The sequence below is a fragment of the Coffea eugenioides genome, chromosome 2, assembly GCF_003713205.1.
Source record: "Coffea eugenioides isolate CCC68of chromosome 2, Ceug_1.0, whole genome shotgun sequence".
Classification (NCBI taxonomy): domain Eukaryota; kingdom Viridiplantae; phylum Streptophyta; class Magnoliopsida; order Gentianales; family Rubiaceae; genus Coffea; species Coffea eugenioides.
The window spans coordinates 5701167-5717085 of record NC_040036.1 but is presented as its reverse complement, the minus strand read 5'-3'; the positions used below and the strand labels follow the sequence as shown (position 1 = coordinate 5717085).

Here is a 15919-nt window from a genome sequence, read left to right as displayed (position 1 = left end):
CCGTCAAAAGAGACTCTGAAATTAATGTAATGTAAACTCAATTTCAGCTAAATTTCAATTAGATCGGAAAAAGAAATCGAGCTGGAGAAGTCGAGGCAATATTATCACCTAACAAATTAGAGCCAAACTTAGTAGTCTCATTCACCGACATGCAGAAAAACCGAATAGAGACACTGTTAAGGTTTTTAAGCTCCTAATTAGCAGGCTGATCAATCATAATTTAGAAATATACATGAGGGGAAATCATTACAGCCCTTCCCTTACTCTTCCCAGTCTAGAGATAATCATATTCACGAAACAAATGGTCTCCATTTGGATTTCATGAAGACCCTAATCTATGTGTGTATCAAAACGAATTCACCTTGCTATTTAACGTCAGAGGAAAAGGAAATATAAGATCATAATAAATGAGAAATAGATTTACCACTTTTGTTCAAGAACATAAAATACTAATAATTTATCATATACTTGTGTCCCCCCCTTGTTCGTGGCTTTGATCAATAACGGGTTTTTAAACTAAGAAAATCAATTTAGCCAAAAAAAGAAATATTCTCGTTGGAGATGGTGCTAAAATCGGCGGCAGTACTAGAGGGTGGGGAGTACATGGAAGAAGAGGGAGATGTATGAGGAAGTGAAGGGGGCGGAGGGGGCAGATGCGGCGGAGGAGGAGGGGGAGTAGGTGGCAGTGCAGCAATAGAAACTGCCCCAGAAGAAAGCAAGGCCAAATTAGAATTAGAGGGCACATGAATATTAATGTTGGAGGTTTCCCTAAATCTGTATTGCAAAATTTCAGCCCTTACTGCGTTGAGTTCTGCTTGCAAAGATTGAACTTGTTGTTGTAAAGTGGAAATTGCTCCCATGCATCCGTACACTGGATCTCTTAGCCTTACATTTGCCTCGTAAACTAGACTATTGGCTGCATCTGCTCTTTGACTTTCTGGAACTTCCTGCGGTTGTTGACAACAAAAACAGCATGCAACGCAAGTAATTAATATACCATTTGATCAGAAAGTTAAAGATTATTGACTCGCGAGTTAAGGAGGAAGAGGGTTTGGATTTAATCACCATGAGCATCTTGGAAACATTACTTGCCCCAAAAACTCTGTGGACTGAAGCAAATTTTTGGGGCTCGTGAGGAGAAAAATATGGAGAAAAAGGGCACTCTTGAGCACAGCGTCGTCTCAAAAGTTTACAAGCCGCACAAGGTGTAATAGTGTTAAGGGTTCCTCCTCCATCTCCTCCCAACATATGTCTCCTTCCCAACTGACTGCTGAACACATCGGATTCTCTCTTGATCTTCTTCCCAATCTCCTCAAGCCTCTCCCTGCTAAAATTAAATTCACAAAACAATAAATTGATTATGATTTATTCAGGCTCACGAGTACCCTCCAACATCGGGTACTCGGGTCTTTTTCTTGAACATGTTATGTTGTACACCGTAAACGCTAGTGATGATCAGAGGTATCATGGATTACCTTTCTCTAGACATTCAGGCATGCTATAATTGTACGGAGCTGGCAGCGGATGTGTTTGTGCCCACACGGGGGAGGAAAAGGCAAAGGAGGGTCTGAAAATTAAGAATAAAGTTAAAAGGAAAAAAAAAAAGGAAGAAGACAATAAAAATCGGAAGAGGGCTTTGAAATTAGAAGAGAGTGCTTAAAAGGCAAGACATACAGGAAAAAGATGGTCCAGAGTTTTATTATAGAAACTGACAAAATTCGATGAATAGGGACTGAAATGAGGTTGAGTCCCCTTTATTTATTAAGCTAATCATCTTGCGGCTGAACGAGAATTCGAATCACTTGTACAAATTACACTACTAGCAAGTCTGCAGGAAGATTTTATAAAAAAAAAATAATTAAAAAAAAACCTGCGAGGTATACTATATAGTCGAAACTATAGAGCATGGACTTCTTTCGAGTTTACTCTTTGAATTTGCATATATGCTCAGGAATTCCTCACGTGGAGAGTGTTGACTTCTTCAAGCTATGTAGCATCCACTAGGGATTAGCCTTGCTTCAATTCTTTTCTTTGTTTTTCTATTTTTTTTTGTTTTGGTAAGTGAGAGGTTTTTGAACCAAAAATCTCCTTCTAACAAATTCTCCTATTTTATTCAATTTTGCATTTTTTTTTTGGTAAGTAGAAAGTATAATTTAGGATCTCCTACTTATCATTCAATCCAATTCTCCCCCCACTTTAATTTTGATTGATTGCTGTTAAAACTAGAATATTGGTGCATGTGAAATTGCTTCCATCTTCGGATAACCCTATAAATACTAGTAAATGAATGGTCGCATTGGAGATTTTTTTTCTTTTAATTAATGTTTGATCGTTATTAATGCACCTAAAATTATTCCATTCTTGGTAAAGTGATAGAGAAGACGAGCTTGTGTTGTGAACTTGCGATAGATACTTCCCCAAGTCACTAGTCTGGGGATTGTTGGTTTTTTTGTCATTGTCAGTAACTTGCTTTCATTAAATTGACCATTTCTAATTTCATTTTCATCTCTCTTGCTTCAAAAAAAATTAATAATATACTTTAGGCAGCATCATCTTGAAGATTCATTGGGTTCTGCCGTTTCCTCCTTTTAACTATGTACATGGAATCGACAATGTGCAAAAAGGGGTGGGACGAAAAAACCTGATTCAATTGAGCGACGAAGACCTGATTCAATTGAGAAGTGGTTAAAGTCCATGCCATCGATCGATTTAACTTATGGCGTCATTTTCATTGGTACCGCTATTTAACAACTGGAAGCAAAGTCGAAGTAGAAGCAATTATAACACCTCTCTTCTCAACCATTAAACGGAAAAAATAAAGCTTCTTGATTTCTGAACGTGATGGAAGATTGGAGACGGTAAGTTGTTGGATTAGCGGCAACCAATTTGAATTGTAGACGATGAGTTTGTACTTAGTATAGAGATTAGAGAGTGTTGAATGATCCATGACAGCACGAGAACGATGCAAACATCTGGGAAGCTGCTAAATTGAAGTTCTAAATGATGAAATGCATAATTTGGTACAAATTCTTCATTTAGTGCTTTTGCTATACGATTTTTTGCATGCAGAGTCGAGAAGGCTCATAATCTTAAGTGGTCGCTTGAGACCTCAGTGACTACCACCAAAAAGAAAAATCTTTAATTGCTGAAACATTCCGTCAACATATACAAGGATTGTTTGTTTCTTTTTTGAAAAGACAAATCTTTTGATTTTTTTTTTCCCTTCTTTTTTTGGTTGAGGATTGTTTTGTCACTGGAGTGAAGCATACTTCCAATTACATAATCATCAACTGGTGGGATTTTAGTAGATCCTCTCCGTTTATATACATAGTAAAGCAACATATAGTAAGATATCAGAAATAATTGACATTGTTAGGATGATAGGATCTAATTAATGTGTTTGGAAGTCTAAATGTGGCATGGTTTAGCTCAAGCGTATCATCTATCTCGAGGTTCATTCTCAGTGATTTTGTTCCATGTTTTTAAGGATTGCATTGATAAACTTTGATAACTAATTGCAAAGCAATTAACATACTAGCAAGATTATGCGAATTCAGCATATAGAAGTATAGAAAAATTTGGTCAAATCGCAAAGCATATCCTTATTATTATTATGATTATTATTTCTGCAGTTAATTTGGGTAGATCAAACTATCCTGTTTAATTGGGATAACTAGCTCGGAACACAAAATGACCATTTAATTAGGATCAATGGATTATTGAGAAAGCACCTCTGCAGCCTAGCTTAGGTCCATTTGAAATAATGAAGATTGAGACTTTAAGAGGAAGTAATTAAAAAGTCCTAATCTCGATTTTTATGAACATGTGATCAGTTACATTTCCTACCAACATATATGCATATACTACTGTTAACAATATGTTGCGGTATCATCCATCAGATCATACACTGAATGAGAAAAATTATTTTGAAAGAGCCAATTTTATCATTTCAAAAACTCGGATACATAACAAGAAAAATTTTCAAGTTTTGTGGGGTAACAGCTGAAATTTATATGGAAAATTTTTTGAAAATCTTCAACGTTTAGAGGGAGAAAAAGTTAACTTTCTTGGAATTTAGATGAGGTTGCCCTCTCCGGTCTCCAGCTCCGTCCATGCATCATACCATTTGCCATTGAATCCTTCGTATTTGAATGGTTTGAGACGCCCAAAAAAAAAAAACTGTGAAAGTCATAGGATGAGCTATTACAAAACAACTTGTGTCCGCTATGTCCATGCATGGATTGGAGGTTATATAACCCTTATCACTTGACCATTTATTGATGATCCCACGAAATACTAGCACAATAAAAAAGAAAAGCAGACGCATGAATTTTGATGCCTCGTCTCTCTCTCGTGAGCTCGGAGTGATTAATAGACCAAATGAAGTATTTGCTGTGATTAATTACTATTTGTTTTTTACAGCAGATCAGGCAGAAACCAGACACAAGCACAGAAGATACGCAGAGCATTCCAGTAAATCTTTGATTTAATAAACAAAGGCCGCAAACATCAAAAGGGCCTTGATTTTGAGAATCACTTCATCACTAGCCTGGCTGCAATCCAAGCCATATGGTCCATTTTGATAAAGCCAATGAAAGCGATAAACCCCAGACCCAGTGATGTAGGAAACAGTAAAACTCTATTCAGAAACTGGGTAGGCGAAGGACAGATGAAGAGAGAAGAAGACATGATTGGCTGTGGAGTCATGAGATGTTATTTCAAAGTGGGTGATGATGGGGAGGGGTTTGAAGGGGGGAATAACAAAAATTTGGGGGGGGGGGGGGGGGGGTTTGATTATTATTATTTCTTAAATGCATAAAATTTTGCTTAAAGTGTAAGGCAGTGACGCCATGGATTCTTGTTTGACCCTTATCTTAAGGCAAACAGGTCGCCCTTATCTTCACTCTGCCCCAGGCTACAAACCCCTCATTATCATTATCATTAAGTCAAGTTGCCTGATTACTGATTATTATCAGCTTAGTCCTCATGATATCGGCTCTCTACCTATGAGGAGAGGTTGCCCATTCCAATTCCCTCCCCACGGTTACAAGATGGCCTTCCTTCATTGTGAATTTGCGGTATGGCATAGGCCGTTTGTGGCGCCCATTGCCTCTTTTCTAACTAGTGGGGGAGAATTACACAAAAAGGCTGACTGCCGAATACACAAGACAATAAGTTTTGACCCCTCAAAAAAAAATTAATACACAAGATAAATGGAAAATAATCCAATCCAAGCCCATTTATTCACACAAGTTTATGTTTTTATAGTTTACTTGGGGGTGGGTATGACCAAAAATAATAATAATAAAGGATAGTGAGTCATGATAAATGAATTCTATTTGGAGAACAGAAAAATTATCTATTTAATACTCATTAATTAAGTAATATTTAAAAAACATAAGCAGCTATAGAGTTTGGTAACTATGGCGTCTGATTTTTATGGTTTTCCATTATTTTAAGGTGATATTGGCGGAGGTCGATATGGACTTTGAGACTAGAGCATTTTTGTGCAGTATACGGGCCTTTACAAGGGCCAACTAAACCATATGAAACAATGTTGGATCCAAATTCATTCAGCCTCAGTCCACAGGTCAAAAATCAGGATCAGACTGCACAGGCTCCTACCAAGGCCCATTAAATCGGGACTTGGTCTTGCGGTCAAAAGTAGACCTGGCAATTATATTCAAAACCCAACAACCCATCCAACCCACACACTAATTTGAGAGGTTGGATTGGGTAATTTGGGTGTTGGGTCAATTTTGAGTTGGGTAATAAAAATTCAGATATATTTTGGACGATTTGGATATTTATGTTGGACACCTATTATTCAACTTAAATTTAGAAAACAAATAAAGAAATTACGTGTCAATTTGAGGTGTTCCATTTGATGCCCACCCCTCAGGTAGCTTTTATGTGTTGGATGACATTTGCCGGTTGAATTACGTGTGATGCAGTACTTGTCCATTTGTTATATCATTGGAGTTGAATGCTGCCCAAGTGCCATAAAGCAAATTAGTTTCAGCTTTGAATTCTAGCATTTTCGGGATGTTCAGTAATTGTTTATCTTTCTTCAGTGAGTTGTTGAAGGATTAGAATGTGCTGTATTGGTAACTGGTGGATGGTTAAGCTGTTATTGGACACGTTTTAATGTTGCGTTAATTTTTCCAAGAATTTTCAAATGAATTGGATAGTGATATTTGAACTAATTGGTTGAGAATTGTATCTCTCTCATCAAAATTTCAGTTTAATTAATGCGTGATTGGATCTTTTATGATGACCCAATATGACCCAAACCACAATTAACCCAGTCTAAAATTGGGCGAGTTGGATATAACACATTTAAGTGAAACCCAATATCAACCCCCCAACACCCGCCCAATTGCCAAGTGTAGTCAAAAGCTTAGAAAGTTGCACTCATTTTTTGTACAAGCATTATTTGTGATATTGTGTTTAAATAAGAAAGGTGATAATGTGTTTAAATAAGCATTATTTGCACAAAAAAAAATATTTACTTGTATCTCAGATACATTTTTAAATACACCGCTTTATTTTAGATACATCACATAAAAAAAATGTTATAATAATTATTTCGAGTAATATTTCAAATAAACTCCTATCCAGACACACAGTACTTATTTGTTGTCTCTGGTTTGGTTTGGTTCTACGCCTAGGGATTAGATTGTATTGCCATTTTATGATCTAATGGAATATAGATGACACGTATGTGTTTGGAAAATTTGTCTTGTTATTCGCATTAAACAGCATCTGTGAACATCAGAAAGGCAAGAAATTAATATGTTCCACGATTAAGGTAATGTTTATTGTTTTTTCTTGGAAATATTTTTTTTTTTTTTTAAAAGAGTGATGTTCATGAACAAACTTGCAAAAGCCAGGGGAATAGTCCATCCTCCGTTTAATCAGTGAAGGAATTTGGGAGGAGCTGGGAAGATCATGGCCTCCGCCCGTAAAGACTTGCCTGGACCTTCAGATGGTAATTCAACATCTTAGCCAAATACCTTGGGTTAAATTTGAGGTATACTTGAAGAAACGCGAAGGGAACAAACTAGTCATACTTCATCTTTTTTTCACATTTTATGATACTTAATCCAGTCTAAGGCAAAAAAAAAAAAACGGTAAGGAGAATCGAGAGCTAGAAACTTGGTGACGTAAATTTGGCTAGTAAGTAGCAGTAGTACATCACAAGCATGCATGCAAATAGTTTCTCCTTTTTGATTAAGCCCAAAGTTACCCATTAACTGACGACTATTAGCATCGTGTTCAACAATTCAAATTATCTCAACTCGAAACCAAACTACCAAGAAAGAAAAAAAAGAAGAGGAAAGCAGCCCTAGTGGTTTTTTAGACTATATATTCACTGAGAGAAAAACTGAAATTGTGATGATTGTCAACTCGAATTGACTGAAGCAGAAATGCCAGCTAGACACGTTAAAAATTCAAAAGCATAAGTTAAAACAGATAAAAAGGGGGACATTAATCATATAAAAGTGATTCCAAAGTTAATTAGTAGTATCAGCAAATTAAAAGCCACATCAACGGACCAGTACTTGCATGCATGTAATTTTGTATGGAATATTGAAGGAAACATTCATAAAATTTTAACACAAAGAAACAATCCATGCACCCTCCTCACTGTATAGGGCATTCATAAGGAAAATTAATGCCCAAATATGGCTGCCAACGAGAGACTAACGCTTCAACAACATGCTGTACCGACAACATTCTAAGTAATTTCTGTGCAAAAGGATAACGAGACGATTTAATAACAAGGGCTAGTCTAGTACTACTACTATTTTTCATTTAATCACTGTCGTTTAATTTGATATGGTGCTGAAATCAGCGGCAGCAGATAGTGGGCAGTACTGGTTGGACGAAGCAGAGGATGAAAGGAGAAGTGAACCTGAGGTGGTGGGAGGGGGCGGTGGCACTAGCAGTACTGTTGGAGAAGGGGGAGGAGGGAAAGCAGCGGTGGTGGCAACGGAAGGAAGCAAGGCTACATCATGGGAAGGTGGGGGCTCTGCGTTAAAGATATCGGCTTCATGATGGGGATTCTTGTATTTGAGCAGTTCATCCCATGCTGAATTGAGTTGTTGTTGCAATGATTCGACTTGCCGTTGTAAAGCAGAAATTTCTGCGGTGCATCCGTACACAGGATCTCTTAGCCTCGCATCTGCCTCGTATACAAGACTAATTGCTACCTCTGCTCTTAGACTCTCCGGGACCTCCTGCAACATTTTATCTAGTTATTTTTAGATGTTTAAGTATATTCATTAAGAGGACAGAAAAAAAAAAGGGGGGGGCAAGTAAGAAACAACGTAATGAAGGAAAAATCATCATACAGAAACACCCGGATCAAGTTTATATGTTGTGTAAAAATGAATAGGGTTTTATTGATCAATTTACCGCATACCGCGAGCATCTTGGACACATTGCTTGCACCAAAGACTCTGTGAACGGAAGCAAATCTGAGAGGTTCGTTAGGGGGAAAATATGGAGAAAAGGGACATTTTTTTGCTGAACAGTGTCGTCTCATTTGCTTACAGGCGGCGCAAGGTCTAATAACTCTCCCGCCTTCACCTCCTCCTCCTCCTCCTATTTGATTCAATCCCTTAAGCCCATAATCCGGCTCTATCTTTACCTTCTCAACCTTTTCCCTGCAAAAACTTTCAATAGATATATAAAAATTACTAGTGCACCGAAACTGAGGAATTACTCGTTACTTGATTTTAATTTTATCCCTTTCAGCCCACCTTAATTATACGTACTAATTTAAACGGCGATGATCATTAATTAGTGCTGAGGCTCGCACACAATCACGTCCCAAATACATATTAGAATAGCCAAACCAAGACTTTATTAGCTCTCTCTCTCTTTTTTTGGGTCTAAAATTGATCATTAAAATGATAGTAGCAAATATTATCAGTGACTGGTGAGAGGGGAGGAGACTAATACCTTTGCGCAGACATTGAGGCATCAACTTGGGCTGCAGGCAAAGCTGGTAAGCAAATGGTCTTTGTTGTTGCCTCACACGAACACGATCGAGTGGGAGAGAGAAAGAGCAAGAAGAAAAGGAGGAGGCGGAGTTAAAAAGAACGCTTGAGAGGCAAGATATGCTGGAAAAAAAAGGGGAAAAAAACAAAAAAAAAATGAGAGAGAGAGAGAGAGAAAGAGAGGATAAAAGGATTTGTAAGAAAGTGACAAAATCATAGTTGTAATAGAGAGTGGAGTGGAGTGGAGTGGAATGGAACGGGGGGAGTCTGAAAACTGAACAGTTAGTGGGTTGAGTCCCTTTTGGTTTTATGAGGGTCATCAATGAAGGATGATCTTTTTGTGTTGATCAATGTATTGCACGAGGAGACGGATTCACAAACTATTTCACAAACCATCCTCCCACTACTCTCTGTGTGTGTGTGTGCAGAAACGAAAGGCATCTTCCAGGAAGGACGGACGGACGAACGAACGAGCCTCAACAAATCCCATCACCCCCAAAAAAAGAAAAAAAAAAAACTATTTAGTAACACAACTAATTCCCCAATTGTGCCAACAAATATTGATCACTCAAAAATTGAGCGTTCAATCCAAGACCTACGTTTATTTTGAACGTAGTGATCGATGATCAACGAGGTTCCATGATCCTTTTTTCTTTTTCTTTTTTTGGTAAAATGAGAAATTATCATAATTAACACTGTGGGTTCATGCAATGTTTATAGTTATGAACTTTTTTACATATCTAAATACTGTTTAGCTTCAAGTGCTACATCCTTTTGCTCTACGCTGTTGCGCCACATGCTTGCAACAATGGGGACGGAATTTTTTCAGTTCTGATGAATTAGGCGTATTGTATTGTGCCAGTTCTTTTGAATAATATATTTGAAAATTCTCGTTGATCTTGTAGTTTTAAGGTGGTGGGGAGTTTCTATTTCTTTCTCTCTCTCTCTTTTTTTTTTTTTTGAGTTCCTGCTAGCTTAATTAAAGAGGAAGGAGTTTGGCGGGAGTGCAAAAATAACTTCGACTTTATCAATTGACAGTGCAAAAATAAAATCAGGGTACCTGCCAGGAGTGCGGAATTTGTAAAATAAATGAAGCTGCAGGATGAAACTCTTTTTTTTTTCTTTTACCTTCTCAATCAGCATTGATGTTTAATAGAGTATGCACCTAAAACGATAATCCTATAAGTTAGTACTAAGTGATAAAAGAGACGAGTTTATATTTTCAAAAATTTCACACTTGAAATACATCTTTATCTTAATAGGAGTGTCCAATTGGCACCTATTAGACAGACTCTAAATACATTATGTAAGATAAACTCGAGGATGTTGATATATCAATGAATGATGAATTTACAAAGTTAAACAAGACATTGAAAGCTAGAAAGTTTTATAACTTACCCTAGAAAAACATCTTTTTATTTTCCAAGAAAATATTTGTTGTAACTAAGTTCTCTTCAATATTTTTTTATTTTTTGCCTTCTTCTGCTCTTTTCTCCTTGGTAAAATTCGAGTTGATTGCGCCATAGATGCATGGGCCTCAGTGTATCGGCCTGCCGATTCGTATTCTGTCACACTATCTTAGGCTATGGTAAAACTAAGAAAATTAAACTGGGCCTCGTAATATAGAACCTTCTGGACGCCCAAACCAACAAGCTCTACCAGAAAAAGCCCACATTCGACAGAGATAGCCACTACACAGGCCTTGGCTTTTGGAAAACGTAAACTCTAAAACATACTCCTATTTATTATTACACAGCCTCAGTAAATGATGATAGAGATAATAGAGGCGTCATTCAAATCTACGCGTCAGAATCCCCACCAAACGCTAATTAATTTGTTTCTCTGGTCCTAAGTAAGAGTGTAGTAGTGCCCACACATATACTGTATGATCTAAACTATGCTGGTGACATATAATGAGTGTTTGGGATGAAAAAAAAGAAGAAGAAGAAAACAAACCAATGCAGTGTCAAGGAAGAACTCAAATAAATTATGTCCAATGGAGGAGAAAGTGATGTTGATCAACAACCCTGAAAAGAAATGCTATAAATGCTATAAATATCAAGGTCGACTGATAATATATCAGTGCCAAAGGTAGTTTGTACCTCATAATCGGAATTTGGATAGACATGACGATAGAAGAAATTTTAAATATATCTGTAACTTTCAAAATCATAATAATATCTTCAGAGTCGTCGTGAGAATTTCCATTGGCACCAAGTATGTTTTTAATCAAATTCATCTCTAAAGTTTCGCCAATCATCATTGTCTGTAGCAATCCTTGATGCCCCCAGAAATTTTGTAGCAAATTTTTTCACTTAAATCTAAATTTGATTGGCAACTCAGTGCTACTTTTATATTTATACCAAGTGTTATGTTTTTTTTAAAAAAATTTTAATAACTCAAATTGATTTAATTTATCTCAAGTTTCCTTTACCCTCACATGATAAATGAAATTAACATTGAATTTGGCACCAAATATTGACAGCGAAGAGATTCGAACTGCTTTGCACACGGGATTTGTTAAATATCAATAACCTTTGAGGCCAAAGTATAAACCCTCACCTCACGGTTGCATTCAGTTTGAACCCACAAAACATCTTTGGTGAGAACAATACGACTGGTTTTCTTCTTTGTGCAAGAGATTCAGAGCGCAATATATTATACGCCTTTAAGAGGCGTAACAGTTTGCTGGGGACAGCGCATGTGGCAGCTAGTTTCGTGGCATATGCCTTCCTTCTTCCGTCAAAAACAGTGCGGAATTATCTTTGGTCTTTGTCGACCACAATAATTAATTTCCGTTTCCATCGGTTACGTTTTCCACGGTTTTACAGGGCTTCACTTTTCCCCTTTGTTTGTTTGTTACCGATTTTTGCCAGCTCTCGCGTCCGTTAAAGTTGAGCGGCATTAAAATAATTTCAAGGTGCGGATAGAGCAAATTACAAAAAAAAAAGGGAAAAAATTTTCCAAAAAAGATAAAAATGAAATGCCCAATGCTTCTATTGCCAATTAATTAGGTCTTTAAGAATTCTCAAAGACCTAATTCCCCAACGATGTCAATGAGATGCCCTTGACTAATGAAGCAACAAAGGTGAAAGGTAATATTTATTTCCGGTGACAAGTTCTAGATACATCTGCTTTCATATAATTCGCAAAAATATAAATAAAAAAAAAAGAGGAAGGGGAAAAAAAAAAAAGGCGAACGCTAAACTTATCCCGTTTGGAAGAGTGAATAGATTTCACTCACGTAATCATGGACCAAATACATCATCCCCAAAAATTTTTTTTAAAAAAAAAAAAAAAGACCAACGCTAATCTACTCCGAATTGGTATAGTGAATATATTTCACTCATTTAATCATGAACCAAATATGTCACAATACATTCTTAACACCCTAGATTTTGACAAAGATGCACCTAAATAAATCGGCACTCCCTCTATATGGTGTTGAAAATGGACAGACTTCCAATTTCCATGTGTTTCATCTAAGCCCTAGTACCATGGCCAACAATGGACAGGAACGCCTTCTTCATCACATTCTTCATTGGTTGGTGACCGCTTCCAGACTGGCCGGCGCATTTGATTCCGGCACCAAAGCACAAAGTTGAAGTCGGTGAAGTGGGCATGTGGTCATGATCATCATCCTCATCTAGCCCAAAGTGGATGGCGGAAGTATTTTTTGGGGTGGATGGCAGCGAACATGACGAGGAGTGCGACGATGATGAGTATGATAAGGAAGATGGTGGTGAAAACGAGGCTGATTTTTTCGAAGAAGCTCGGGGGAAAATGGAGTTGAAGAAATTGGGCTTGGAGTGCTTCTGCATGGTTTTCCTCCTAGGGGTGCTAAGCTGGTAAGAGGGAGGTGGTGTGAGAGGAGGGAGAGAATTATCAGAAAATGTGTGTTTTGGGGTGCCTGGCTGAGATTCCCACGTGAAGGGGATCGAACCTGAGTTTCCTCCGTAGTACAGGACCCTGAAAGAGGCTTCTTCACCTTTAGAGCTTTCTTTGGACAACAGCCTTGAGAAAAATTTGTCATCCTGCTTAATTTGAAGGAATCTGGGAGGTGGGAGATCTTGGCCTCTGTTGTGCATAATTTCTTTTCTTGAGCTGTCTCCTTGTTGGTTCTTACTTCTGAGCTGCTGCGTCTCACTAGTTCAAGATCCAAGGCAAAGATGGAGTCGATGAGAAGTAAAGATGACTTATCTAGTAGACTTGTTGTGGCATTTGGACCCTCTCTCTCTCTCTCTCTATATTATTACTACTACTCTACTTTAAAAGATGTTTGACATTAAAAACTTTGCTACGAGTATTTAAAACAGTGAGGGCAGACCATGCACATTGATCATTGGGCTCTGAATCAAGAAACCCCGATTTTAAATCTGCAGAGAATTATTTTGTTATCAAAGGGATACTAGTTCTAGAAAGGTTTTGTAGTAATATTTAGTTTGAGTCAGATCATCCATGTGCGCCCATAAATAGAAGTGAGTAATCGGGGGGATTAATTACTACGTTAATTAATTTTTTTTTTCTTTTTTGGTTTGAATTTGGACCACCGTCTGTATTGATCTTTGATGATAAAAGCACTTAGAAAACGATATGTATAGTTAGAAGTGCGAAGATGAATTTAAGGCAATAAATGAGAAGCCTTAAAGTGGTCCATGTCTGTTTGCGGGAAGTTGTTGCAGTGGCTGGTGAGAGGAGATAAAACAAGTTGTTGACATTCACACTGAAGAAGAGCTCTATATATATTGCTGAAAATGGCGTGCGCATAGCATATTATTATTTATGCCACGAGCGATAATATACGGTAATGAAGGCATGATCAGTACGATTTTGAGCTGCTGCTCAGACAAATCTAGAATCGGTTGGCCAGTGGCTGCAATAAGTTTCTGGAGCAATTATTGCTGCTAAAGAATTTGTTCTGATGCAGTAGTTTAACTAGCACTGGAAATATGGAATGGGTTAAAAGAAGTTTTGTTCATCATGAATCATGATACAATTAGTAGAATAGAAATTGACTTGTGATGGGACGACCAAAAACGTGCATTTAAGTCTTGAATACCAGGCGTGAAATGATTGTTAATTGATGATGGTTCTGTACTTAAAATCCTTGTTGAAATGATAGAAGCTCCTTCCGATCGGAGTTGGAAATATAAAGAAGTCTTGACCATCGGAATCTGCTCTCTGAGCTCAATCTTTACGGCTTGCAAATTGCAATACCATCCTAAAACCATGCAAATCTACAAACTGAAGAAGAAGAAGAAGAAGTTTCATGCCATCGATCACATAACAAGACTTTTCCCCCCGTGTTATGAGGTCTAATTAATTCATGGTCCTGTTACTAAAACCATGCAGAACTCCATATGCTGGAGTTCCATCTGTAGCAGGCAAACCAAAGGTGTTTGGGCACAAAGATATTTATGTTTGGTACGCATTTAAGCAATTAGTAATTAACATAATGGATCCCAGTCATATTATTATTATGAAATGCCTCTGTCTATCAACAATCATCTCAAATAAAAACTAATGCATATTGTTGGATATCATGATATCAGGTTACATATAGCATTTACTTCTCTAGCTGAACCATCAATTTTCGACCCCCCCAAAAAAAAAAAAAAAAATCAAGCACAGATAGCCTGTTGTCTACCGCTTAAGAATTAATTAACACCATAATTTGTAGAATCATATTTAATCCAAACCAAAACTGATCGTACATTAACAATGAAAAACAAATCACAGCAGTAATAATCAGCTTTAATAATTGCGTTCTTACCTTCTATAAACGCGTCATAAATCATGCCGTGCATCCGACTTTATAAACCCTTGCATACTCTAAAAGGAAGGTGTATCTTACACAGCAGCATCCGAAATAAGTTTAATCTCTCAAAAGAAATTTTAAAGCAATTTATACGATGACGAAAGCAAAATTTCATCCATCATCCATGCAATTTTCCACGTTCTCGGCTCCCAAAACCACCACCTAAGCGGCTAAACCTATCCCCGGGCGGTGAGGTACGCCGAAATTTATGATTGGCGTTAATCATTTGTTGTCAGGTGACATATGCTTACAAATTCCTACGACTGAAAGAAGAAACAGTGGTGGGGATAAAAAAAAACAGATCGAGTGAGCGGGTCTCCTTGCGGGTTCAAAGGTGCAGACCATTTTAATCCACATGCTAATTCCTCACGCCACGTGACAGTCGGTTTCCACATGGTTTTTTATTTTCGTGCTGCTCTTGTTTACTTTTAAAACCATGTAATCAGTGCAAGTCAAAGCCCAAAATAAGACTTATTTCAACAATTAGGATGCTTGAACTGATACATAGTTAGGGGTGTTCATAAAGAACCGAAAAAGCGAATCGGTCAAATCCAAAAAAACTGGGTAATCAACCCATAGTTTTAAAAAATGGTTAGATTATTTGATGGTACTTGACAAATTAGGTTAGTGTATGCTTTTTAAATTTAAAAAACTGTGGTTACGCGAAACTATCCCATATGTGTAAGGTTAGTTAAGATAACTAGCATCCAAACCATTATACATTTTATTTTTCACAACTTATAAACTTGTATATTTAACCTTATTTTTTATTTATTTTTTCCATTTCCCACGTTCGTCGCTACTGATTTCATTTATTCAACTACTCTATTTGTTGTCTTTCTTCTAAATTTTTTTCCTTTCTCATAAATTCTATCCATTTTACCACTCTACTTATTTTGTCTTCAATTTATAGAGCTTACATGTTTGGTTGTGAAATAACCTGTCATCCTTAATAAAAAATGAATTAATAGTTTTCAAGAAATAGAAAAAAACAAAAACAAATGTTGAAAATATTTATGCTTTAATTATCTATTGCGTTTTGATTTTTGATTTTGTTAATCGTTTTTAGAGTTGGAGAATTAACCACTCTTAT

General features: G+C 37.0%; 3 protein-coding genes across 3 annotated transcripts; all 3 read right to left on the bottom strand.

Annotated features, from left to right (window-relative positions):
- Positions 1-492: 492 nt before the first annotated feature.
- On the bottom strand, positions 493-1539 carry LOC113763335 (LOB domain-containing protein 15). The gene is made up of 3 exons (XM_027307104.1): positions 1476-1539; positions 1066-1324; positions 493-947 (listed from the first exon to the last, which is right to left on the bottom strand). The coding sequence occupies exons 1-3, from the start codon at positions 1487-1489 to the stop codon at positions 531-533; spliced, it is 690 nt and encodes a 229-aa protein (XP_027162905.1). The 5' UTR covers positions 1490-1539; the 3' UTR covers positions 493-530.
- Positions 1540-7831: 6292 nt separating this feature from the next.
- LOC113761831 (LOB domain-containing protein 24-like) lies at positions 7832-9715 on the bottom strand. Its single transcript, XM_027304981.1, has 3 exons — positions 9705-9715; positions 8429-8573; positions 7832-8243 (listed from the first exon to the last, which is right to left on the bottom strand). The coding sequence occupies exons 1-3, from the start codon at positions 9713-9715 to the stop codon at positions 7833-7835; spliced, it is 567 nt and encodes a 188-aa protein (XP_027160782.1). The 3' UTR covers position 7832.
- Positions 9716-12193: 2478 nt separating this feature from the next.
- On the bottom strand, positions 12194-13244 carry LOC113761829. The gene has a single exon (XM_027304980.1). The coding sequence runs from the start codon at positions 13094-13096 to the stop codon at positions 12491-12493; it is 606 nt and encodes a 201-aa protein (XP_027160781.1). The 5' UTR covers positions 13097-13244; the 3' UTR covers positions 12194-12490.
- Positions 13245-15919: the final 2675 nt, after the last annotated feature.

What these genes read in the sequence shown, in the direction of transcription:
- LOC113761829 (XM_027304980.1), bottom strand. Translation starts at nt 13,096, where the DNA reads ATGCACAACAGAGGCCAAGATCTCCCACCTCCCAGATTCCTTCAAATT.
- LOC113763335 (XM_027307104.1), bottom strand. An exon ending in ATGTTTCCAAGATGCTCATG is followed by an intron (nt 948 to 1,065) that starts GTGATTAAATCC and finishes CAACAACCGCAG; the next exon opens with GAAGTTCCAGAAAGTCAAAG.
- LOC113761831 (XM_027304981.1), bottom strand. An exon ending in ATGTGTCCAAGATGCTCGCG is followed by an intron (nt 8,244 to 8,428) that starts GTATGCGGTAAA and finishes AAAATGTTGCAG; the next exon opens with GAGGTCCCGGAGAGTCTAAG.